Source organism: Ipomoea nil, unplaced genomic scaffold (assembly GCF_001879475.1).
Source record: "Ipomoea nil cultivar Tokyo-kokei standard unplaced genomic scaffold, Asagao_1.1 scaffold0188, whole genome shotgun sequence".
NCBI classification, from domain to species: Eukaryota; Viridiplantae; Streptophyta; class Magnoliopsida; order Solanales; family Convolvulaceae; genus Ipomoea; species Ipomoea nil.
In genome coordinates, this window is record NW_017616616.1 from 4,739,223 (window position 1) to 4,765,721 (window position 26,499).

At 36.9% G+C, this 26,499-nt stretch overlaps 3 protein-coding genes across 3 annotated transcripts; 1 reads left to right on the forward strand and 2 right to left on the reverse strand.

Annotated features, from left to right (window-relative positions):
• Positions 1 to 10,079: 10,079 nt before the first annotated feature.
• LOC109185770 (dynamin-related protein 5A-like) lies at positions 10,080 to 18,226 on the reverse strand. The gene is made up of 16 exons (XM_019335724.1): positions 17,829 to 18,226; positions 17,400 to 17,463; positions 15,296 to 15,400; positions 14,999 to 15,100; positions 13,935 to 13,985; positions 13,350 to 13,411; positions 13,126 to 13,216; positions 12,889 to 12,953; positions 12,230 to 12,424; positions 11,965 to 12,084; positions 11,707 to 11,777; positions 11,399 to 11,624; positions 11,247 to 11,297; positions 10,808 to 11,036; positions 10,499 to 10,638; positions 10,080 to 10,344 (listed from the first exon to the last, which is right to left on the reverse strand). The coding sequence occupies exons 1-16, from the start codon at positions 17,955 to 17,957 to the stop codon at positions 10,216 to 10,218; spliced, it is 1,830 nt and encodes a 609-aa protein (XP_019191269.1). The 5' UTR covers positions 17,958 to 18,226; the 3' UTR covers positions 10,080 to 10,215.
• Positions 18,227 to 19,607: 1,381 nt separating this feature from the next.
• On the forward strand, positions 19,608 to 20,831 carry LOC109185797. Its single transcript, XM_019335745.1, has one exon. It carries the CDS (start codon positions 20,018 to 20,020, stop codon positions 20,627 to 20,629), a length of 612 nt encoding a protein of 203 aa, XP_019191290.1. The 5' UTR covers positions 19,608 to 20,017; the 3' UTR covers positions 20,630 to 20,831.
• Positions 20,789 to 25,912, reverse strand: LOC109185739. The gene is made up of 5 exons (XM_019335695.1): positions 23,091 to 25,912; positions 22,325 to 22,929; positions 21,933 to 22,142; positions 21,249 to 21,463; positions 20,789 to 21,109 (listed from the first exon to the last, which is right to left on the reverse strand). Exons 1-5 carry the CDS (start codon positions 25,777 to 25,779, stop codon positions 21,049 to 21,051), a joined length of 3,780 nt encoding a protein of 1,259 aa, XP_019191240.1. The 5' UTR covers positions 25,780 to 25,912; the 3' UTR covers positions 20,789 to 21,048.
• Between the last annotated feature and the right edge of the window lie 587 nt (positions 25,913 to 26,499).

Genomic DNA, 26,499 nt, shown 5'->3' on the forward strand with positions numbered 1-26,499 from the left:
TGCAAAATACCGTTAACAGCACATTTATTTATTTATTTTCTGTAAAACGATGCCGTTTGGGAACGTGTTCACAAAGCATGATGAATACGTTTCCACCGTATAATTTGCGGGAGCTCGGAGTAATAAATATGTAGGCGTGCAGGCCAATAACATTTCAATATCAGTCTAAATTAATATTATTGAATTGAAAAAGAGTAGCTCTTTATTCCTTACCACTCAAAATATGCTTCAACTACCATAATTTAACTTTGATCATGGAAAAATTAATTAAAGGCACGATGTACAATGCTCTTTTAGCATAGTCATATATAGAAAACAATTACACGTTAACTTTGAGAATGAAGAAATTAGTTATTGATCTGATGTCGATCATACCAACTAATTAATTAATACTAGAAATACTCTTCAACTTTGACAATGAAAAAACTAGTATAATATGCGTATACATAAGAGTGATAAGACAACCACTCAAAACACATTTTAATTGTTATACTAACTAATTAAATAATACAAAAAAACACACCTCAACTTTGATTATAGAAAATTAACTAAAGATATGATGTACAATACTCTTTCAGCATAGCCACATACATAAGCGGTCCACGCTGGGATAATCAATCAGAGATGGATATATAAACGATTGATGTTTATTTCAACAACCATAGGAAAAGGACTGGTGCTTAGCTTATTTTGACCAGACAACCTCAATTAATTGGCCCAAAAAAAAAAAAAAAAATTGGAGGAGATGCATGCATGCATTTATATATATAATTATATATGTGAAAATAGTACGACCTAAAAAAGGAAAACGACAAAATAATTATATCTTTTGGAGGCCAGAGGATGCATCTAAGAAATTCAGAAGTTGAGAGAATTCAACTACTCAACAATATATTTATTGACAATGTCTTGTTTCATGGGTTTACCCTTCTGTGTGCGCGCATGTGTGCGTGTTAAGAGTCTATATATTCATATTAATTGACTAAATTTTGATAATTGTCTTGTTGCCCGTCCATAAGGTGGAGCCAAATTAATTCACAAGCTCTAAGCTCTTAAGTTGCTAAAGTTCATTAGACATTGGCCCTGTTTGGTAAAATGAATGTTAGCTGATTGATGTTAGTTGTTAGCTGATTGATGTTAGTTGTTAGCTGATTGTGTTAATTAGAGATATAAATAGTTATAACATTAGCTGATTGTAGAAAAGTGTTTGGTAAATTAGCTGTTAGCTGTTTGGTATAATTTCTTTTCTCAAAAAGCTAATTGAAAAAGTTGCTTGGGGTAGCTTTTTTTCAATTTTAACCTTTTGGAGTTGTAAAAAGCTAATTAACCAAACATTTATATTGAAATTTTAACTAAATCAAACAATTAATAGTGATCAAATAAGCCAAAATTGACCTATAGACCAACTTTTTACCAAACAAACCATTATGTTAGATTGTCAAAAGAAAATATATTAACAGCGATCAATGAGAGCATTAATTTATATACTTTAGATTAAAAAAATAATAATAATAAAAAAAGAATGTCTTAAAATGGCGTACCTTAAGTTTCAATAATTCACGCACCTTGATGAAGCATTCAGAATCAAGCACCATAGCCTAAGTCATCTTTTGTAGCAGTTGCTTGCAGCCCATCTATGTAAAACTAATTTAGGGGCATTTATGTCTTTTCAGTCCCTAAGTTAGTTATAACCGCTTTTATCTTCTCTTCCCGCTCAGCATATAAGCAGCCTCTTCTTTCATGTATTTTGTTACTTCACTTCATACTGTTCCAATGAATAAACACAAGTTCTTTCTTCTTACTCTTTTCATGATGAAACACTCAACCCCCTAAAGCAATCTGAACATGGTATCAGAGCTCCCAAAGAGCTACGCTGCTGCAGTAATGGCGGAGAACGTGACTGGAGATGGAAGTCGTGTAGGACAGGCAGCTGCCTCACCAAATCAGAGTCTAGTGAATCAGCGCACTGACGAGTTTGACGACCCTTACTATCTTCATATCACAGAGAGCCCCAATCTGATCTTTGTCTCACCAATTTTGACTGAGATCAATTATTCCTCATGGAGCCGAGCCATGAAGATGGCTTTGGAGGTCAAAAACAAATATGATTTCGTTAATGGAGCCATTCCAAGTCCAGCTGAGGATGATCCGAGATGTTCAGCGTGGAGGAGATGCAATCGCATCGTGTGCTCCTGGATCCTGAAGTCAGTGAATCCCACCATAGCAGAAAGTGTGATGTATTTCGACAAAGCCTCAGAGATCTGGAATGCTCTCAGCAAAAGGTACTCTCAAGCCGATCCTCATAAGATATCTGAAATCCAAAATGAAATCTATAGAAATGTGCAAGGAAGCTTATCTGTTAATGAATATTTCACCAAAAGTAATGCATTATGGAAATAGTTGAATACTTTGAGGCCTTTACTTTTGTGTGATTGTGTGCCTAAATGTTCCTGTACGCTTATGGAAAGAATGCATAAGGAAAGGGAAGATGATCATATAATTAGATTTCTGGAAGGCTTGAGTGATGATTATGAACCTATAAAATCTGGAATCCTTGTTATGGATCCTATGCCAGATATAGGGAAGGTTTTTAACATGACTTTGAAATTGGAAAGGAAAATCAGAGGATCCATTAATCAAAAGGCTACTGATCTTATTCAAGCTAATGCATCTCAGAGCAGCCAATTGCAGAACTTAGATGACCAAGCTGTGGTAGCATATTCAGCTTCCAACAACAAAAAGAAATTTAACAACAACGCAGGGAAGAATGTGCCTAAATGTGTGTTTTGTGGAATGCTTGGTCATACCATTGAGAAATGCTATAAAAAGAATGGTTATCCACCAGGGTGGATTCCAGGTTATAAGAATAAAAACAAAGGGACTCAAGATGGACAGTAGTTCTCTAATAATTCTGTGAACCAGGTTGGAGACACAGGGTTATCTAATGATCAATTCCAAAGGCTGCTGACTTTGTTGCAGAATCAGAACAAAGGAAATCAGACACCAACTAATGCTGCTGTGACTCTTGCCAATTCTGGACTCAGGACAGATTTTAAAGGCTATGCAGAAGGTCATGATGAAGGTAACTTCTATATTAACTCTGTCCAGAACTCTTTTGCTGTGTGGATTTTAGATTCTGGTGCCACATATCACATCACTTGCTCTCTAGAGTATCTTGAGACTAGCCACCAAGTGAATGGAATATCTGTGAAATTTCCTAATGGAGAAACAACCAATGTTACTCACATAGGGAAAGTCAGTCTTGACAAAGATATAATGCTGCATAATGTCTTGTGTATACCCTCTTTTGCTTTCAATATTGTGTCTGCCAGTAAATTGACAAAACAGTCAGGTTGTAAGATCATTATGGGAGCTGATTGTTGTGACATCCAGGGTCCTCTTGGGAGAATGGTTGGTTTTGCTAAGGAGAAAGAAGGCTTGTACCTGATCACTAATCCTCCTGCCAAGAAGACAAAACAGACACCTATTGGAAATCTTAACACTCAGTGTGATAGCCTGACTATTGATGTGTGGCACAATAGATTAGGGCACTATCCTGTCAATAAGATTTTATCCTTGAATGGAATAAAAGATGTTTCCCTTCCTAAGGGCACTGATGTTGTTTGTGATATCTGTCACCTTGCTAAGCACAAGAGATCTACCTTCCCTGTTAGCAGTTCTAGAGCTTTGAAATGTTTTGATTTACTTCATATGGATGTTTGGGGTCCCTTTGCTAATCCATCCTTAAAGAAAGAGCATTATTTTCTAACTATTGTGGATGATTTTAGTAGATTCACCTGGCTGCATTTAATGAGGAACAAGTCAGAGGTTAAAGGTATATTCCAAAACTTCTGCAACTATGTTCAAAATCAGTTTTCTGGAAGGATCAAAGCAATTAGAACAGATAATGGAACTGAATTTATGATGACTGACTTTATCAATGAGAAGGGAATCATTTATCAAAAGTCTTGTGTTTACACTCCTCAGCAGAATGGCATAGCAGAGAGGAAACATCAACATATTTTAAATACAGCAAGGGCTTTAAAATTCCAATCTGGCCTACCTGATGCTTTTTGGGGACATTGTGTTTTACATGCAGCATATCTAATAAACAGACTCCCTACTGAGGTTCTTGGTGGAAAAATCCCCTTTGAATTGATGACTGGCAACAAAGTGGACTACAATCAGCTTAGGTCCTTTGGGTGCCTATGTTATGGTGCTACTATATCACAAGGAAGAACTAAATTCCAGCCAAGAGCAAGGATGTGTGTTTTCTTGGGATTCCCTGCTAACATCAAAGGTTATATTTTATTTGATCTAGCAGACAAGTCCATCTTTGTTTCCAGAGATGTTAGTTTTCATGAGTCCATATACCCCCTCAAAAAGGCAACAGCCAGATCAGAATCATCCACACCAAAAATGTTCAATCCCTCATTACCATTAATTCCCATTTTTGCTGAGGCCAGTTCCATACCCTGGGAGGCTTCACCAGATAAGAATCATGCTCTCTTACCACAAAGAACCATATCTAACAGTGGTGATAATATTGGTGATGCCTTGGACAGTGAAGGTGCTATTTCTGGTGCTGACTTGGACAATGAAGTGATCAGTGATACTGTCCTTAGTCATAGTGCACAAGATCTGGCTGAGCAACATTCTGAGACAGCACCCCTTGATGATTGTGTTCCACAAAACCATAATGATCACCAGCAGATCAGACAATCAACTAGAACAAAGAAGATGCCTTCTAAGTTACATGACTATTATTGCCATCTCTTGGTTAATGATGATCTAGGCAGGAAAACCTCTCCCTATTCTATTCACAACTACATCACTGGTGATAACCTATTTGAGAGCCACAAGGTGTGTGTTTCTGCCATTAGTTCTATCCATGAGCCCCATTCCTACAATGAAGCTGTTAAGAGTGAGGAATGGAGGAAAGCCATGCAATCTGAAATACAAGCCTTAGTCCAGAACAACACTTGGACTTTAACAGATTTACCTAAAGGGAAAGTTCCTATTGGCTGTAGATGGGTCTACAAGGTCAAGCATAAGGCAGATGGCTCTGTTGAGAGATACAAAGCAAGGTTGGTGGTTAAGGGCTATACTCAACAGATGGGGATAGACTACACTGAGACTTTCTCTCCTGTGGCTAGGATGACTACCATAAGGACCTTTTTGGTTGTGGCTGTTGCTAAGAATTGGGACATCCAGCAGCTTGACATCAACAATGCTTTTTTACATGGTGACTTGGAAAAGGAAGTCTACATGGTTCTTCCACTAGGGTTCAATACTGATATGCCTAAGCAAGTATGCAGGCTGCTGAGATCTCTCTATGGGCTTAAACAAGCCAGTAGGCAATGGAATGCTAAACTCACCCATGCCTTGTTGAATAATGGTTTCTGCCAATCTGCTGCTGACCCTTCATTGTTCACCAAAAACTCACATACATCTTTCACTGCACTTCTTGTGTATGTGGATGATATTTTAATAGCAGGAACAGACTCTAATCAAATCATGCAATTGAAACAGTTTTTGGACACCTCCTTCAAAATCAAGGATTTTGGCAAATTGCATTATTTTCTGGGAATTGAAGCTTTGAGAAGTCCCAATGGCATCAATCTCTGTCAGAGAAAGTATACTCTAGAGATTTTGAAGGAAAATGGTTTCTTGGAAGCAAAGCCTGCCAAGACACCCTTTACCACGGGCCAAAGACTCAACAGCTCTGATGGAATCCTCCTTGACAGTCCTGATCATTACAGAAGGCTTGTTGGGAAATTACTATACTCGACTAATACTAGGCCTGACATCTCCTATGCAGTTCAGCAGTTAAGCCAGTTTGTGGACAAGCCTACTGATATACACCTTGTAGCTGCACACAGAGTGTTGAGGTTCCTTAAAGGTTCACCTGGAAGAGGGCTCTTCTATCCTGCCAATTCTCCCATCCATCTCCAAGGTTTCTCAGATTCAGACTGGGGAAGTTGCACAGAAACCAGAAAATCCATCACTGGATTTTGTATCTTCTTAGGGCATTCTCTAATCTCTTGGAAGACAAAAAAACAAGCCACTGTTTCAAGATCTTCTTCTGAAGCAGAATATAGGGCTTTGGCTGCTACCACTTGTGAGATACATTGGCTTACTTATTTGTTAACAGATCTCAAGGTGAATACTATTTGCCCTACTGTTTTGTATTGTGATAATAAGTCTGCAGTTGCTATAGGAGAAAACTATGTCTTCCATGAACGTACTAAGCACATTGAAATTGACTGCCATATTGTGAGACAAAAGGTCCATGAAGGGGTAATCAGGCTAATGGCAATTCCTTCTGCTAAGCAACTTGCAGACAGCTTTACTAAAGGGCTATCTAAACACTTGTTTGATAATTGCCAATCTAAGCTGGGCATGCAAGATCTCCATACTCCAGCTTATGGGGGGTGATGAAGCATTCAGAATCAAGCACCATAGCCTAAGTCATCTTTTGTAGCAGTTGCTTGCAGCCCATCTATGTAAAACTAACTTAGGGGCATTTATGTCTTTTCAGCCCCTAAGTTAGTTATAACCGCTTTTATCTTCTCTTCCCGCTCAGCATATAAGCAGCCTCTTCTTTCATGTATTTTGTTACTTCACCTCATACTGTTCCAATGAATAAACACAAGTTCTTTCTTCTTACTCTTTTCGTGATGAAACCCTCAACCCCCTAAAGCAATCTGAACACACCTTAAGCATGCAAATCACGCACCTCAAGAAATAAAACAACATACCTTAAGAAAGAAAACTACGCACTGTAAGCTTCAGGTCACCTTAAGTTTCAACAACTACTAACCTTAAGCACAAAAACCATGCACCTTAAATTTGACCTAGAGACAAAAATTACTAAATTGCCACCGTATTTAAAAAAAAAAAAAAAAAAACTGTTAATGTGCGTGAGATTTGTACACAATGTGCGTGAGTGTTGTGCTTAATGTGCCTGAGATTTGTACTTAATGTGCGTGAATGTGTAAAATGCAGCAGAAAATATTGATGTCAGCTTCTTCCCCATCCCTAGTAGCCATTTGCCCCCTCCGTGATGATGATGATGCGGAGGCGGGCTATGGTGGTTAAGAATTATGGGAATAATACAACAGAAATCCACACTTAGCTGCTGTGCAAATTTTACTGTGCGTGCGTCATTTATATAAATATTCAACTGCACTGAAGGCAACTGATAATCCAGAATCCATGGCCAAATTGAAGGAAGAAGTAACAAGAAGCTTGGGCGTTAATGTGCGTGAGTTTCTGTTCTGTTTCTTTCTGAGCTCGTAATTCTGAAATACTCATGCACATTAAGCACAAATCTCACGCACATTAAACACAATACTCAGGCACATTAATTAGTACAAGACTCACGCATATTAACATGATGCACATTAAGTACAAATCTCAGGCACATTGAATACAAATCTCACGCACATTAAGTATAAACCTCACGCACATTAATCCACCGCACATCCGCACGGGAAGCAACAAATGCACCTGATCCCTTCCCTATATATATATATATATATATATATATATATATATATATATATATATATATATATATATATATATATAGTTAGGATCATATGAGAACATGTTCTTAGGTGAGAACGTGAAAACACATCATGTGCATCCATCTAATATTTTTTAATGGTCTAGATTAGATTAAATGTGTGGGAACGCGCATTAAATGTGCGCAAACACACTAAATCGCGTTTGCACACATTTAATGCGCGTTCGCACACACTTAATCTAATTTAGACTATTTAAAAAATATTAGATGGATGCACATGATGTGTTCTCACGTTCTCACCTAAGCACATGTTCTCATTGGAACTCTACCATATATATATATATATATATATATATATATATATATATATATATATATATATATATATATATATATATATAATTAGGTTCAAATGTGGTTGGTGCTCCCAGGTGCGATTAAATATGAGCCATTTATCTTGCTTAAATCAACGTCCAGGGTTATCAAAATTTATAACAAAAAATGCGATGGCAATTTGGTAATTTTTGCATCTAGGTCAAATTGAAGGTGTGTGGGTTTCCTTCTTAAGGAGTGTGATTTTTGTGCTTAAGGTGCGTGGATTGTGTGTTTAATGTGAGTATTTATTGAAACTTAAGGTGCGTGGTTTTCCTTTTTAAGGTGTGTGGCTTTTGTGCTTAAGGTGCATGAATTTTGTGCTTAAAGGTGAGTAGTTGCTAAACTTAAGGTGCGTGATTTTCTTTCTTAAGGTGTGTTGTTTTCCTTCTTAAGGTGCGTGATTTGTATGCTTAAGGTGTATGTAGGTCAAATTGAAGGTGTGTTGGTTTCCTTCTTAAGGAGTGTGGTTTTTGTGCTTAAGGTGTGTGGGTTTGTGCTTAAGGTGCGTGGATTGTGTGCTTAATGTGAGTATTTATTGAAACTTAAGGTGCGTGGTTTTCCTTTTTAAGATGTGTGGCTTTTGTGCTTAAGGTGCATGAATTTTGTGCTTAAAGGTGAGTAGTTCTTAAACTTAAGGTGCGCGATTTTCTTTCTTAAGGTGTGTTGTTTTCCTTTTAAGGTGCGTGATTTGTATGCTTAAGGTGCATCAGTTGTGTGAAACTTAAGGTGAGCCATTTTAAAACCTTATGTGCGTGGTTTATGTTCTTGAGGTGCTTTGATGTGTGCTTAAGGTGCGTGATTTGTACGTGTACTTAAGGTGCGTCATTTTAATGCTTAAAATGCGTCAACCATACAACCACACGAGAACCCTTTTCCCACCTGAACCCTCCCCCCCCCCCCCCCCCCCCCCCCCACACACACACACACATATATATATATATATGTGTGTGTGTGTGTGTGTGTGTGTGTGTGTGTGTGTGAGAAAATAGTACGACCTAAAAAAGGAAAAAGAAAAAATAATTATATCTTTTCGAGGCCAGAGGATGCATCTAAGAAATTCATAAGTTCAGATAATTCAACTACTCAACAATATATTTATTAATTAGTCCCGTTTAGTAACATAGTTAGCTTATCAGTTAATTCTGACTTATTTGATCACTATTAGCTATTTGACTTGGTTAAACAATCATTATAAATGTTTGATTAATTAACTTTTTGTAACAATTTATTGTTTTAAAATGTTAAAATTCAAAAAGTTGCTCAAAATAACTTTTTTTTTTATCAGCATTTTGAGAAAGTCATTTTGCATGTAAAACTATCAACTAATTTACCTAACATTTTTCTACAATCAATTAATGATATTAACTAGTTAAACTCACTAACCCTATCAACTAACAGCTAACTGCTATTTACCAAACAACCATGTCTTGTCTCATGGGTTTAAGATTCTTCCTTTTTTCTTTTCCTGTGTTAAAGAGTCATTATATTCATATTAATTGAGTAAAGTTGGATAATTGTCTTGTTGCCCGTCCATAAGGTGGAGCCCAATTAATTCATAAGCTCTAAGCTCTTACGTTAACCCTAAAGCTAAAGTTCATTGGACATTATGTTAGATTGTCAAAAGAAAATAGAGAAAAGGGCCTATGCCTCTAAACTTTATCCCAAATATCAATTAAATCTCTAAACTTTAAAAAAAAATATAATTAAATATTTAAACATGTCAAATTAAAATAATAAAGTCCAAAAACCGATAAATGACCTGTTATTACAGGTCATTTCAATTCCAGCCACCAGCAGCGACAATTTTTGGCCGTCCAGTCGTCTTCTCTTGGAGAAGACGGTCAGACGGTCGTTTTAGAAGACGACCAGAATGGAAAAGACGACCGGACGGCCACCTTCTCCAGTGGAAAAGACGACCAGACGGCCATTTTATCCTAGAGAAGACGACCAGATCTGGTCACCTTCTCCAGTGGAAGGCGACCGGAAATTGTCGCCCTAATTGAAATGACCTGTAATAACAGATCATTTACCGATTTTTGAGCTTCATTGACCCGATTTGACATGTTTAAGGATTTAATTGCACTTTTTTTAAAAATTTAAGGGCCTAATTAACCTTTGAGGTAAAGTTTAAGAGCCTATTTGATCAAGAAAATATATTAACAGCGATCATCGATGAGCATTAATTTATATACTTTAGATTTAAAAAAAAATGAGAATACGTGAAAAGAAATTAGAATCACTAGTTAATAGTGAAAAACATTAAATAGTGATAAACAAATAATTCGCATGAAATATATTTAGATGTCTGTCTATTTCGACCATGCAACTGTATCTATCTCTGCTTGAGCAGCTCTGTACAGCTCTAATCTCTTAGCCAAGGATACACGTCTCTGCATTATAGCTGGATCCTCGTCCAAAAGTTTGCCCAGCTGTTTCGCCTGCAAACCAAACCAAAATCATTTTTATGTTGCAAGTATATGGATATAAATACTAGGCACCCTGCTGTATAACCTGTATTCCCTCCTGCCCCCTCCTCCCCCGGGAAACAAACAGGTATCTAGCAAATATGAGATGAGGGACATATATTCTTACCTCCTTTTTGCCCAAATCAGCGAAGAAGTGATCAAGCAAGCTACGTTTCGCTTCTCGCACTTGACAGTAAACAATAGACTTAGGAATGGAGTTCCTCAAGCTTGCACATACCATATTGACATAAGACAATACATTTGATCCTGATCAACATACACAAAACTCAGTCAGATCAATCAAAGATGGCAACAAAAATATATACTTAAATGACGTTAACACAGCCTGCCTTTGTTATTCTCATAGTTAACTATTACAGCTGGAAATTTTACATGAAAATACTACCCCCCAAAAAAAAAGATCCACACAGCTCACCAATTCTCCGCAGATAGGAATCATTATATCTGTCAAAAATTGAATGTGTTGGATTTCCACCCTTCTCAATATCTTGAGGCAGTTTTCGGAAGAAATCTACAGTAAGGTAACTACACTCCATTTCAACAAGCTGTAGAGTGGCTTTCTTGCTTTCATCCCTCATTCTTTCCAATGATTCAACAGCTGCACTACTGACCTCCACTCTGAGAGAGGGGTACTGCTTTAGCTCCTGCACATGCGCAAGAAGCATGCATATGAAATCATGATTTTCTCCATTAAAATATCACTTGGCACCACTCCTATCAAGTTTCTCTTTCAGTGCATAAAAAATAGAAAAATGATTTCACTGCAGCACAAAATGCACTCAAACCAGAGCTGGGTGCATCATCATAACATGAAAATCTCAAATTCACAGCAGTGGAAAGAGTTAGAAACTTGCCGTAGTCTCACTAATTGCCTTGTGAATGAGATCCTTCAGTATAGCATGAACCTAAAATCATTTCAGGAAAGAAGGGTAAGTAATTTGTTAGTTCAAAAGTTCAACCTTAATAGTGATGCATAGTGGCATGTATACCAGGACCATATGCATACCGCATCAACAGAAGCCTCGGCAGGACCCTTAATACTAATCACTGAAGATTCAATGAGACGACGATATCCTTGTTCAGGGGCTATCAAATGAGGTTGATATCCATCAGCTTCAGTTATAAGCTTCCGTACATTTTCCATAGAAAGATGCTTGTCAAATTGTAACCTTTTCAATGCAGCAGGGAGCTGGTTATCAAAGACATTATAAACTTTATCACCCCCAGGTCGGCTGCAAAATTGGGTTGTTATCAAATGGATGCCAACACACGAAAATGCAGCGGATGAATAAAACATAGACATGGAAAACTTACACTCCGTCAAGGTGTTCTTTGAAATTTCCATCAAAAATACGGCAAATTTCCATAATCATGTATAGTTTTCCCTGAATTATCATACAGAAGAGAAAATTGTTAAAATGCTTTATATATTGCAAGCATACCATAAGCAAATCCAGCATTTTAAAATACACAATAAAGACAGTTACTTTCAAAATACATAGTATGATAGTATGCACACAGATATGGGTAAAATCAGGATATAGTACATAAAGACTTGGAAAGCAAACTTACTCCAGCATCAGTTGCAATAGGCTTCCCAAGACGACTCAACTCTGTTTCTAGCTCAATGACAGTTTTGTTGATAAGAGACTGGAGACCAGGGATGCGAGACTTGATGACAGACTCCAAATGCTAAACATTTTACCCAAAAAAACAATGTACGTGATAGTATAATTATTACTCCAGAAAATTGCTCTAGAGAACTTAATTTTGCCAATAATGGAATTTCTCCAAAACACTCGAGTCCCAATACATACTACGCATGAAAACTGCTCACCTTAGACATAACTTTCCCAAGATGTTCTGAGCCCATCCTATGAGCTAGATGCTTGTATTCAGGGGTGCTAGAAAAATATTCTCGCTCTCTACGCCTAGCAGCAATCATGTCAACATTTTTGTTTATATCAGCTTGGGAACGATTGACAACACCAATCCATGGATATGGTAGCTTGTATGCTTTTCCTTCCAATATCTGAATATCAATGAATATAACTCAAAATAAGAGATTATACAGAGTACCTTCTTGACAAGCTGAAACAAGCATGAGTAACTCAGTATTCTGTAAAAATGCAACCCAGTAAAGCATATAAGATAAACTATAGCTAATTGGTAGAGATGGCCACTTCCAAAATGACCATGGATCAAAAGAAAAAGATCAAGCACAGTAGCACTTGAAACATGAAGTTTCCAAAATTTGTAATCCACTCTTGAGCCTAAGTGCTCTTTCAGTCCACAACTTTTGGGAACTTATCTACTCCAAAAAGCATAAGCTAAGTCAAACACTTTAAACAAAAAGGATTTTAAAATAAATGAGGCAAAAGATATAATAATTAAATAAATAATCAAGAAGCTTCATAGTTGAGGCGTTTTATAAAAAGACACTCTTTTCCAATAAGCTTTAGTTAGGTCAAACAAGTACATAGTAGAGAAACTTACATCAACAGCATCAGTACCCTTGTCCATAAGATCAATTTTCGTCAGAACTCCAAATGTCCTCTCCCCTGCAGTGTTATTAGGGTGAAGTATTAATTATTCTAGTGTACAGAGTTCTAGAATAAATGAAAAGACGGAGCAGGGTAATATCATAATTCAGGAAAATATGAAAATTTTATAAAGGCAACAGTCTTTCCAGCAATATATAGATTATAGAGTGCCAACAACCCTAACTCTTACCTTTTGGATCTACTTCACGTGAAATTTTTATTGCATCTGATGTGGCCAAATCTTGGTTGGCAGGAGAAATTGCCAGAATAATAGAATTAGGCTGCAATGTCAGAGAGGAAAAGAAATTGAATATCCTACTAACATGTAATAGTGTTTGTGTTTCCAAACAAATCAGAGGAAACTAAAAATAATAATAATAATTTCAGGAAAATATTTAAACAACATAAATATACCTTCTCAATGTAAGAGCGAACCATGTTTTCAATGTCATAAACAATGCTTTCTGGCTGACCCTCTATAATAGTTCAATGAAAAAAGAAAGGCCAAATATTTAGAAAAAAGAAATACAACTGCAAACACACTCCAATATTGAGTTAATTCCATTTTTGGTCCTAGATTTATAGGTGACAATCCACTTTAAATCCTTTTTTATTAGAACATCCACTTTTGGTCCTAGTATTATTGTGGCTTGATGCATTTTTGGTCATTTATCAACAAAACAGTTTAAATATCGTTAAATACAAGGGTATTTCGGTCTTCAATTATGATTTTTTTTTTTTCAAAAAAATAAACATAAAAATATAGCGGTTCAACCTACTTTCTATAAAAAAGATTGAAACGGCTTTGTATTTAACGATATTTCAATGATTTTGTTGAAGGAGGACTAAAATGGGTCATGCCACAATAATACTAGGACTAAATGAGGATGTTCTAATAAAAAAGGACTAAAAGTGGACTGTCACCCATCAATCTAGGACCAAAAATGGAATTAACTCCTCCAATATTTGAAGCAAATAGGAGGAAAACTCTAAACTCACCAACAGCAACTTTAGTAAGTCCAGGAAGATCAATCAATGTCAAGTTCACAACTGCCAAAATAGAAAGTAAGAATAACAAAACAGTAAGCTCTCACATCTCTGGATGGCATTCATCCAAATGTAAAAAGGGAAAAATGAATGAAAAGTTTATTAGAACCCCCTATAACAGTTCATTGCAGAACAAAACATCAGTGGTCCGTTTACTAACGGGAGAATTTCTCTAGTTTTGGATAATAGAAAACAGAAAACATGTTTACTAGCACAATTTTCCAATTTTCTAGAAAACTAAAGAACTTTTAAAAACTGTTTTCTTAATGGGAAAAAAGATTATCTATCACCTATTTGGCTATATATCACTATAACCACATTCTCACAATTATCTACTTACATATTTATTCATTACTATGATTACATTCATTATCATCTTCTTTTACTTATCAGCATCTTTTATCTTTTCCTCGCATAAACATAACTTATTTGCTTACGTTTAAAGTTAAACGTTATTTACATTATATACTCTGTAACAATTAAAACTTGAACTTTACACAAAGTTATATATTTTGATTGAACTCAATATATTATTGGTTTGGATAATCACTCGAAATTACACTTGTGTTAATTTTATAATGTTAGTCTACAAAAATTAATTTTGAAAAAATAAGTGTTAGTAAACAAGTTTTATAAACAAAAAAGAAAGAAATAGAAAACAAAGAATGAAAACTAGAAAATTAGAGAACAGAGAACAATTTCCTGAAGTAAACGGGCCGCAGCATTTTAGTATGATAAATTTGGGAAGCAAACAACAGTTTAGCCAACAAGCTCAAAGCATTGCTTAATACAAGTAAGGTGAGCAAGTGGTCCAAGCAAAAGTTTCAATATCAATTTCATTTCAAAGAGAGACAAAGGAAGAACTAAAAAGCAGATTAGCCAACTCCTCAATCCATACATAAAAAAAATAATAATAATAATGAAGCGAAGAGTAAAGAAATTTGGTTAACTTGAATGCAAAGCATTAGATGGCAATTGAATTGTGCCAACTCAAAAATAGAGCAAAAAAATCTCACCATTAGGAGAATATATACTGAGATAAATAGGAACACTTGAGATTGCTTTAGTACGGCCTGTCTCACGATCAGTTTCATCTGAAATTTCCTTCCTCACAGCAGCTGAACAATTGTTAGATGATACTTAGCATTCAAGAACCATAAATGAGAGAAAAAAATCTAGAATAAGTAATCTGTCAATAAATGTTGCCTATGCATTATAGGCAACTCGGAGAAGAAAAATAAATGATCTCACATGTCACAGGCTGAGGGCTAAGTAGGTAAAATTTTTGTTATAACACTCATCATGAGACTCACCAAAATCAGTAAACCTTTTCCTTGGAATGTGCCCAAATTCTGCATATTCTCGATTTTCATCTATGCGATGAAGCTGTAGGACAAGTGGACGACGGGTCACAATACCTGCATATTAATCAATCAATATTAAATGCATTTTTTTGTCAATATGCATCCATTAGAAAAAAATCCCAATTTATTAGGAAATTCACTTTTCAATATATTGCAATTTTATTTTTGTAAACAGGATACTATTTCTTGGAATTAGTTTCCTAATTACTACCTATTCCCATGGAATAAAGATCTTTAAATTGTTTCCTCATTGGCTTCTAATTTTGAGTGGCCCAACATAAACTCTACCGATCGATTGGTCCAATCATGTGCTAAGGCTTTTTCCGTGTAGATCAAGTACATAGGTAAAATGCTGTAAGAGATCGGCTTAATAAAGAAAGAAATGTGGTTTTCAATGATGAGAATGTATCCACCTTCCTTGGAGGTTTTATACAACTTATCCGCTACAAATTATTGTCAACCATCAATGATTAACAGTTCAAATAATGATAAACAAAGCAGTTACAATTGGTCACAACTCACAAATGCTATATTTAATTTGGATAACGTCTACCAAGTATCCGAGGACACCAAGAAATAAAATTATTCCCCCCTGTCCAAAGGGCCCCCTCAATCACATCAACTGTTATAAGTCTGCCACGTTTTCAATTACTTGATGTCCATATGAGTTTTAAGGTGGGAAACGGAAATCTAGTTCAGGATAGGCAAAGTAGACTTGGCACCTTTCACCTAGCCGAGAATGGCAGTGTTGTAGGCATATGGCTTAGGACAAGCAAAGTAGACCTGGGACCTGGCCAAGGACAGGCAAAGAAGACTTGGTTGGCACTTGGCCAAGTACAAGCAAAGAAAACTTTGCACCTGGCCAAGGACAAAAAATGGACATGAAAGGCACCTTACAACCATATCCAGCAACATATATAACAATTGGACATGAAAGGCACCTTACAACCATATCCAGCAACATATATAACAATTGGACATGAAAGGCACCTTACTCTGTATCAATTTTCCAATAGGGTTTGAAAAGGAAGGAAACTTAGCATGCAGATTAAAAAGTCTCTATATGGATAATGGATTGAAGCAACTCCTAGAAAGTTGTTTGAGAAGTATTGAAGAAAAAAGGCTATCAGTCACAATCAAATCATCCATTATTTTTATAAGCAATCTTTCCATTTTTATAGTGTATATATAGATGACAGTGTAGAATATGAGACACCTACAAAAGCCTAATGATAAGCTGTAAATTGAATGTGTAAAGACGTCGATGGTGAACTATATAAAAGATCAGTGAGCAAGGTGATTTACTTGACACACATTCTACCAAACATTGTCTTTGATATGAGCATGATTAGCTAGTTAATGTAATCCACCAAAGGAGAAAAACCTTGATGCACTCTAGAGAGTATTTAGGTATCTAAAATTCTAAATAGAAGGTACAATTGGAAAAGGATTCTTATTTCGAAAGGAAGATGACAGAATGTTGGTAATTTATAGTGATGAGGATTGGGAAGTATTTATAAAGGTATTTGGCTAAAGAGATTACTAAGTGGGCTGAAGGTCAAAGTATAGTCCTGTCATGATAAGATCAAACATGTTGGGGTGGATCACCATTTAATAAAGTAAAACATTGATAATAGAAGAGTGTGTTTAATGTATATGAGGTATATCCCTACTAGGGGGAGTACAAAGCTGATGTCCTAACTAAAAGTCAACGCAAACCGAGTTAAAGGACTTGGTGTGCAAGTTGAAAATGATAAAAAATGTCTCGGTTTGAAAGGTAGTGTGGATAAATCATGACTTATGAAGGGTTTCAGTTTTAAATACTCTATATATCATAAGTCATTTTGTAAATAGGGATTGCTGGATAAATCATGATTCCAAGAAGTTAGTTTCAAGATTGCTGGCTATTCCTCTAATATGGGGATTTATGTATTTTGTATATTATTTCCTTATTTGTAGGATAAGCAGCAATACTCCTAGTGTATTATGTTTTTTTTTTGGGTAATTCCAAGGTTCAAACAGGAAATGAACAGTTTTAAGTTTTAACTCCGACCTGATCCACGGGGTAAAAAGTCCTTGCCAACAATGCTCTCTAGCACAGAAGACTTTCCTGAGCTCTGTACAAATGCACCAAAAAGAGAGTGATGGGTTAACATTTTACAACTAATAATTAGATGAGCAAAACAGAGACTGGGTGGGTGCAGTAAGTTCATAGTGACCAGAAATGGGTTAACAACGCAACCTCATTAAAAGTTTGCTGCATAACAGGTAGATGGATTTTAAGAAATCAGAACATAAATAACGAAACCCTAAACAATGGATGAATACCTAAAGCTGAATCGAAATCTTAGAAGATAATATTCCAAAATTGCGTTACAGGAATAAATAACAAAATGCGTATATATGAGATTTAGATGCATAATAATGAGAGTATGAATGTATGTATATGTGTTGTGTGTAGAGAAGAGAGATCTGTGGAGACCTGGCCACCGACGACGGCGATGGAAGGTAACGCATCCCACAGAGTAGGCAAAGCACTGTCCTCACCGTGATCGCCTAGCGCTGTGCAAGCTCTCTGCAATCTGTTTACCAATGAGATGAGGCTCTCCATTGTATCTGTCCAAGTAACAGATCTGCGTCGATTTGAATCCGGAACCGCTAAAAACAAAAAACTACTCGGCGAGTTGACAGATCAAATGGAGGGATTTTGAATTTCTGTACTGCAGACCGACAATCAAAATGAATCGGACGGAAATTTGAAGCAGTGGCAAAATTTTCTATAAGTTGGTTTTCATTTTCTTCTGTATGTATATGTATGGCTATATATGTAACGGCAGATAGAATTCAAACGAAGAACCGCGTGAATCAACAACACTGGCAGCGGGTGGGTTACGGCTTACGGCATAGGCCCCTCTTTTGTTTCTTCCCGTTAGGCTTTTATTTATTTTTAATTTTAATTTTTACCCTTTCCTTCTTTTTATTTTAACTTGTTGCCTTGTAGGTTAAAAAAATTATATTTAAATATGGGTATTACGGATCATTTGGAAGATGAAGTAAATGTTAAAAATGAGTTAAATAATATATTTCAATTATTTAATTCACTTCGGATTGGAATTAAATGATGACTATTATTTTTTTTAAGAACACAGAAATATGAATTTAGAAAATAGTTCCCGACTTTTAACCCAATTTCTTCATTAACAAATTGTTAGTATCAATATGGTTCACAACACAAAATTACAATAGCAACTTGTACTGAAAATATTGAGAATATTTATAGTGTAGATTTTAAAAATAAATCATACACAGAGTAGGCAATTTGAAGAAGAATTTTCTGTATTGACAAATATAATTCTCTATATTTTTGCTATGCTAAAGAATGGATCGAATGGGATGGGATGAAATGAATGAAGAGATGTTGCCTATTTATAGTAACTCATGTGCCTAGAGATTTCCAAGCATTTAATGCAACATTAAATGCAATTCTTCTCCTGCAAGTTCTTTACTCAATCTTAGCCCAAGTTTTTTCCTTTACTCAAAACCTTAGTCCAAGATTTTCCCTTTACACAAACCTCTGCCCAAGCAAACCTCATCCCAAGCATTTACTTTTTCGAACCTTAGCCCAAGGTTTTGCTACTTTAAACCTCCCATTTCCACATTTGACTTTATTATTTACACATATGATATGAGTCGGGATGATTGTTGTTTTGAGTTGTGCTCCCAATGTGAGTGTTGGACACTTCATAACTCTATTGTGGTTATTAAGAAAGGTGCGCAAAGGAGAATTGAATTTGGGAGATGGTTGGAGAAGTATTTGGTTGCATTGTTTCATATTACATGGACCACCACAATGCTAAGATTTCCTAAAAGACGAAGGATTGCATTTTTAAAATTCCAATTGTTGTAGTTTGGCATGAGATGAATAGATGTGATGGGTTGTGGAAGATTGCAGGCAGTTGCAGTTGGGGTGTAATAATAAAATGACTTGCTTGTGTTTTAGAATAAGTGTGATTTGAATTGTATGAGGTTGTTTATACAAGAACCTTAGTGTCATGTGGATTCTAGCAACACGAGGTTTAGAAAAGAGTTTGTTGGTTGGTTGGTGTTGAGCTTCCTCATTGTGCTTAGGAAATGGGAATTGAAGGGGGATATCTTGATTCCCAATTCACTTTGAATGCAATTATGCAAACCTTATCTTACACTCAAAACCCTCTTTCTTTGCCTAAACCTGCCTGCCAGAAAGAGCAGAGCAGTTACCACTTCCCTTGTTGCCCAATTTCTTTTCACTACCAACTCTGGCAATCTCAAATTAGCATTACATGAAAGGTTTTGTTGCAAGTGTACAATAACTACTAGCGTAAGGTGTATCTTTTTTGTTTTGGTAATATTTCTTTGTTTTTGGTAAAAAGTTGCAGAATAGGTGGTAAACCTGGATCAGTGGACTAAGTAGATCCGGACATTTGAACTTAGCATCGGAAAATCAAGATCGTGTCTTTTTCTTTCTCCTTCTCTTTTTCTTTTTCTTAGCACTCACACTTAGCTTTAATTTGTGTGTCTCTGTCTGGGCTCTGGGATCCCATCCCATCCCATCCCATCCCATCCTACGTTTCTTTCTCACTGCAATTTTACTTTCCTCTCCGCAATCCATCTATCAATTCTTGATTAATTTCCATGTTTGATCCGTATAGATCTAAGCCTAGCCGTCGCGGCAGGACCAACTTAGCTTCATGTGTAGTCGCCACCGTTTTCTTGCTTTTTGTCGCCGCCATCATCGTCACAGTCTACTTCTTCGTCTTCAAGCCCAAGTCACCCAGAATAGCAGTCGACGCCGTGCGATTCCCCACCTTTTCCATCTCCAACGGCACCGTCAACTTCACCTTCCTCCAGTACGTCTCCGTCACCAATCCCAACCGCGACCAGTTCACTCACTATGACAGCTCCCTCCAGCTTAGCTATTCCGGCCAGCCCGTCGGCGTCGTCTTCATTCCCGCCGGAAAGATTGACGCCGGGCGGACCCAGCACATGTCCGCCAAGTTCAATGTCCAGTCCTACCCCTTGCCGTCGGCGCTGAAGGCCGCTGGGATTGTTTCCTCCTCACAGCTGGCGGCGGCGGCTAGCGGTGGAGGAATGGGAATGGGACCCACGATGGTGATAGAAACTAGGATGAAGCTGGTGGGGAGGGTAAGAGTGCTGAAGGTGTTGACGCATAGAGTGGCGAGCAAGGTGAGATGCGGGGTGGTGATTCAAGTCAGTAGTGGATCTGTACTGGGCATCCATTGCTGAATCCTGCAGCAGCCTCAGCCCTCAGCCTCTACTCTGCTGCATTAATGTTTATCCTTAATGTACAAGTAATTAAATCCAGCAAACAAAGGGAATTAATTACTTTGCGTTTCTCCTTCTATAGATAGATACTAGATAATTGATGTAAGATATACTGTAAGATTGAAGATCTGCAAAATGCACAAGTGTGTTGTTTATCATTTCATTATTTCATATTCTGTCTGCATAACAGCAGCTAGGAAAGATGGCAAACCGGGCAGCAGACTGGCACCTCTATATCAAGGTTGAGCTAAAGAAATATAGCCTCAAGAGATGATAAACTTGCTACGCGTGCATGGAATGGAACCATTAAACTGCATCAATATTCATGATAGCCATGCTCCCAGCTCCAAGTGTTTTCTTTAGTGCTCAATCAACTTCATCTATTTTGAGTGTTTTCTTCTATTTGCAAGCAGTTTCCTCAATTTCTTCTTTGACTTCTTACTGGAAAAAACCCAAAGAAGTTATTCTATATGTGGCACAACAAAAGTGAGCAAATACTCACTACAACTATATGCAAGCACTGCAAGATGTACCAAATAATAAGTTATTTTCCTCAGGTTGAAGAAAGGTTCAAACTTACCTGTAGGCAGACTTTCCAGTACCAAATACGCCCTTCATTAACGCATCTATATCAACACCACGTTCACGCATTATTTTATCATGGTATATCTTACTTCCAATTTCACTGATAACTTCCTCCACCTCTTCTAACGGTTCGTCCACATTGAGCTGCAGCTGCCCTTTCCTAATTACAGTCACACCAAAACCATTTTCTTTGGCTTCCCGAAAAGCATCCTGCTTAGTGCACAGTGCCAGCAGTGATTAGAATATTAATGACAATGCTTTTTTGTATGTAATCTATGGTTCTAGCCTTCCAACTATTCTCCTACATAAAGCAATTGAAATCTACTGTCAACCTAAAAAGAAAATGCACAATGTAGTAGCATTCAGATGTAAAGTGAGAAAGGAACATATGAGCTTCAGCACACCATGCACAAACTGTTTAATTCATGGCAGACATTTTTGTCAATAGATAATCTAAATATATATTTGTTCTAATCAGGGCACTTCACTCGAAATTAAACACACTAAAAGTTTGCTGATCTACTTTTTCATAAAATTTGAGGGAAGGTTTGGTAAAGTAATTGATTGATTAATTTCTGTTTTGGTCCTGCCAAGGCACACAGGCTTTGTTTTAATACACTTGAGGGAGCTCCAACAGAAAAATCTAACAAAACATAGTAAAAGGAGCAAACAAATTTACCTTGGGCTGTTGTGCAACAACAAATGCATTTCCATTGCCAAGCATTTCCATGTGAGCCTGTATAATGTAGCAAAGATTTTTACAATCACCAGCATCCTCAAAAGCAATTACATGTTTTGGCTGAGGGTCCAATTCCAGATCAGCAGCCATTTCTAATGAATAGAACCCCACATCCATCTCCCCTTCTTGCTTGACGTACATTTCAATGCACTAGAAGAAAAACAGAAACCCAAACATTTCAGAAATCATAATTACACAGCAGTTGGTACTCGGGACATATTTGCAGTTTGCTAAACTCAAAGAACAAGATAAAAATACATTGGGCTCTTCCTTTTAATAAAAATAAAATCACAATTGGATTAACACACAAAATGAGAAAGGTAATTACTTACCAGTATATAAGGTAAATCTAGCCACCACAAGTAATCCTCTTCCTTTTCATCAGCATACTCGCGATATTTGCTCACCACAGCTTGGGGTCCAAATAGTTCCATTTCTCTTCTGACCTTGTCAAGTTTCTCTTTGATGAACTTCTTTCCCCTCTCAGGTAATTTATCGATTAGTTCACCAGCTTCTTGTATCTCTTTCTCCGTAACCCATCTATCCAAGTCCTTCCCTATATCCTTCATAGCACTTCTGATTTCTGGGTCTGTTTCTGCATTGTATGACTCTAGGAACCCTTGTGACCATTTCTTTGTGTGCTGCCAATACTCTTTTCCAGATTTCTTTCCGGCTCTAGCCGAGCCATCACTTCCTTCTATAATAGTCTTAGGAGCTTTTGCTGATTTATTTTCTAGCTCAGTGTTGATTTGAGAGTCTGTTGATTTGAGATGTGTCTCTTGTTTGTATTTATTCATGACAGTAGACTCTTTAGTACCTTCATCAACTGTCTTTCTCAGTTCTACAGAGCTATTGAGTAACTCATGAATTTTCTCCATGGGAGGACTTCTCCACTGAGGCATAATTTTCTTCGGTGGATCATACAAACTGATGCCATCTAGAGCAGAAGAGACTTCATCAGTAAATATCAAAACATTTTAACCAAGCACCAAGTTATAAAATAGCATTAAGGAAACTTATAACACATTTCATTTCTTCATTTTATTAATTTATCAAGAGATAAAAATGACGTAAAATATTCATGCAAAAGTTTGCTACCTGTTCCATAATCAAGGTTTTCAATGTTTGTGTGCAGCCATTCATGCAAATCCAAAAGTTGCTTGTTCTCTTGTTCAACTTTCTTCTCTAGGCCATCAAAGAATGCAAGTTTATCTTCATTACTCATTTGGAAAAATGGATCTTTTCCAGCCAGCTCATTTTCTCGAACCTTAAATACAATTTCTTTGAGCCTTTCATCTCTCATCCATTCAAGTTCACCACCATATTTACTAGTCTCAAGGTGAAGGTGCTTTGTCTTTGCATCCAACTCTTCACTAGGTTTGTCCTTTGCAACCAAGTAATTATCCCTAAAGCCCATATGCATCTTCTTAATTACTGGCTCAAGTACATGAAAATTCTTTTCCAACCAATTCTCCTTATTTACCAATGGAGCTGTCTCTTGGCTTCTGTCATTTCTGTTATGACCAGAGTGAGTTTCAGGAATGTTCAAATCTGCTACCCCTTTTTTGACATCTTCTGGGATTTCCATTGATGGAACAGATGGCACATTGGTGAAACTGGAATCTTGACAAGTAGTTGATGCTTCAAGCAAAATGGAAGGTGATATGAGTTTGTTGTTATCATCCTGGTCTGACCTACTCTCGCTGTCTGTTGCTCTTATAGGCAACGCTAAATCATCCAGTCTATTCACAGAACTTTCACAGTGGCCTCCATCATGTGAGCTCAAGTCAAGGTCACCAGAATCAATTGCCTTGCTGTCTTGTACAGCTACATAATTGTTATCAATTGGAAGAGATTTCTTCCTTTTGCAACTAGCATCTTCCAAGAACTCACGGGAGTCATGAGATTTCTGGTTCACACAACCAGCAGTTTTCTTTTCAATTAAATTGGTAGATAGGGTATCAACCTGCTCAACACTGGCGACTATGCTCTCTTGGATAACAGATTTCTTTCTTTTGCAATTAGAATCTTTCAAGAACTCACTCGAGTCATCAGATTTCTGGTTCACATGGCCAACGCCTTTCTTTTCCATTAAATTGGTAGATGGTGTATCAACTTTTTTTACACTTGCAACTATGCTCTCTTGGTTTTCTTTATATTTGTTGGTTTTCCTAGAGAGGTATTCTCTAGCTTCCTTCACTGACATTATGATCCTTGACTTTGTTTTCATATAATTTTTGTGTGGCTTGCTTGATAGGCCACCTGGCATGGCAGATTGTTCAGTTATCCCATTGACATTATTCAACAAGCTTGCATCATGCACCAAATCACTTTGATTTTCGGTAGAACTTAAAGAATCAGTGGGACTCTTTGCAGTTACACATCTCAAGGCTCTAGCATCATTTTCAATACTCTCAAGAGGTGTTGGTTCTGTAGTTTTTCTCAGAACTCTGGTATCTCCACCGTATTCATTAAGGTCCATTTGAGAACCAAGACTCCCCAAGTGAGGTTGCTCTACCACATCATTTTCATTGGAGAATCCATCAAAGGTATCAGAATCAGCTACATCATCATCATCATCATCTTTATTATGCAAATTATCTTTTTCTTCCAATTCTCTTGCACGCCTTGCCATCTCTTTAATTTCCTGAATCTTATAATCAAATTGTGTATCTCCAATCTGCTGGCTGCTTGGATATTCTGGCAATGCTTGTTTATTATGTGACTCCCTAGTTTTCATTATACTACTCATGAGTTTTTCCTTATTAAACTGGGGCCTCTCAATAGAAACGCTGGTGTTATGCTCTGTGGACTCCTGGACAACTTGTACACTACCTTTCACATCCTTCTCCTTCTTCATTCTAGCTTCCCTCTTTCTCCTCAGCATTTCGTTCTCTAATCGTGTGTAGCCCTGTTCATTGTTCCAAGCTCCAAACAACATCTTCAGACCCCACACTGAAATTAAACCACACAATACTGCAATCCCAATCTGAGGTAGCATTTTATAGGAACTTGGATTTAGACTGAAACCACTTGTTCCCTTTAGGACATTATCTAACTTTGCCTCATCAGAAATCAAAAACTTTGTAACCGAACTATTTGTAGGAATTACGTTGTTCCCAAATTCCATTTCTCTGGCTAACGATTTGGCAAAAGAAACTTTTTCATTAACTTCACTTATATCATCAACTGCAGCATCCCTAAACAATGCTGGTTGAACTTTACTTCTTCTGAAAATTTCATCCTCATTTACAACTACCCTTTCAACCTTACCCCCGGAATCTTGATAAACTGTGAATATGGTACCAGTCCCGACGCCCCAAAACTCTGCGTCCTTCTTATACTGCTGAACCCAATTCTCTAATTTATTCCACATGACGGACTCGCCAAAAGGCCTTGATAAATTAATATCACGCGACTTGGTGGAATATTGAGCAATCTCAGAATCAAAATCTTGTAATTTCCAATTTTGATCAAAATTTTCATAGTCCTGCTGAACACTTTCAGAAATTACAGAATTGCCACTCACCTCCTGTTGTTGCCGTAGTTGTTGCTTTTCAAGGATCTTTCTCCTGAGATGATTCTGGCGGTTCGAGCGTCGGGAAAAATGAGCTGAAATTATGAATCTTGAGGGGTTAGAGAGGGGCAAACCGGAGGAGGAAAATAGGGGAAATCTTTTAGATTTCGATAAGGTGATTCTTGAGGAGTTGTTGGTTGATAATGAAGAAAATGGAAGTGAACGAAAGATAGGGTGTGTGGTTGAAACAGTGGAATTTAGAAGTTCCATGAGTGAAGAGGAAAGCTCGCGAGGCAAGGTATGAAACGAAGTAGAGAAATGCAGAGAGAGAGAGAGAGAGAGAGAGAGGAATAAGCTTGCTAAAACCCCGACAAAGCCTCTCGCTGCTGCTGCCTGCTGGAGGGTTTATAGCAGTTTTGTACTTCTGCGTTTAATCTTCTGTAGTGCTCCTCTTTTCAAAAAAAAAAAAAAAAGTTTTACCATCGTCCATCAACCACAGTAGTAATGGATTGCATCTGGAGCTCAACTTAGAAACCTTATCAGTTGGGATTTTTTATGAGTTATTTATTGGCCCCAGCATCCACCTTATTCTCCACTATTTCACTCAATCACAAAAAAAAAAAATTTCATACTAGTTTGAAGTTTTTTCTCAATTTTTTGTGAGTCCATCATTTTATATTATATATTTTAATTAATAATAAAGAAAACTGAAAGAAACGAAAGTGTAAAAAACAAAGCACAAAAGAAACGAAAAGCTAAAAAAGTACTGACATTATGTTGTTTCTTGCAGGCTGAATATTTTCTAACTATTTGACATTATTTTGTTTCTTGCAGGCTGAATATTTTCTAACTATTTGACATTATTTTGTTTCTTGCAGGCTGAATATTTTCCAACTATTTCACTCCCACATCAATGCATGCCCCCCTCCCCTGACAAAAATATGCTCAATGTGGATGCTCTTATCTTATCTACTGGAGCGGAAAATGGAT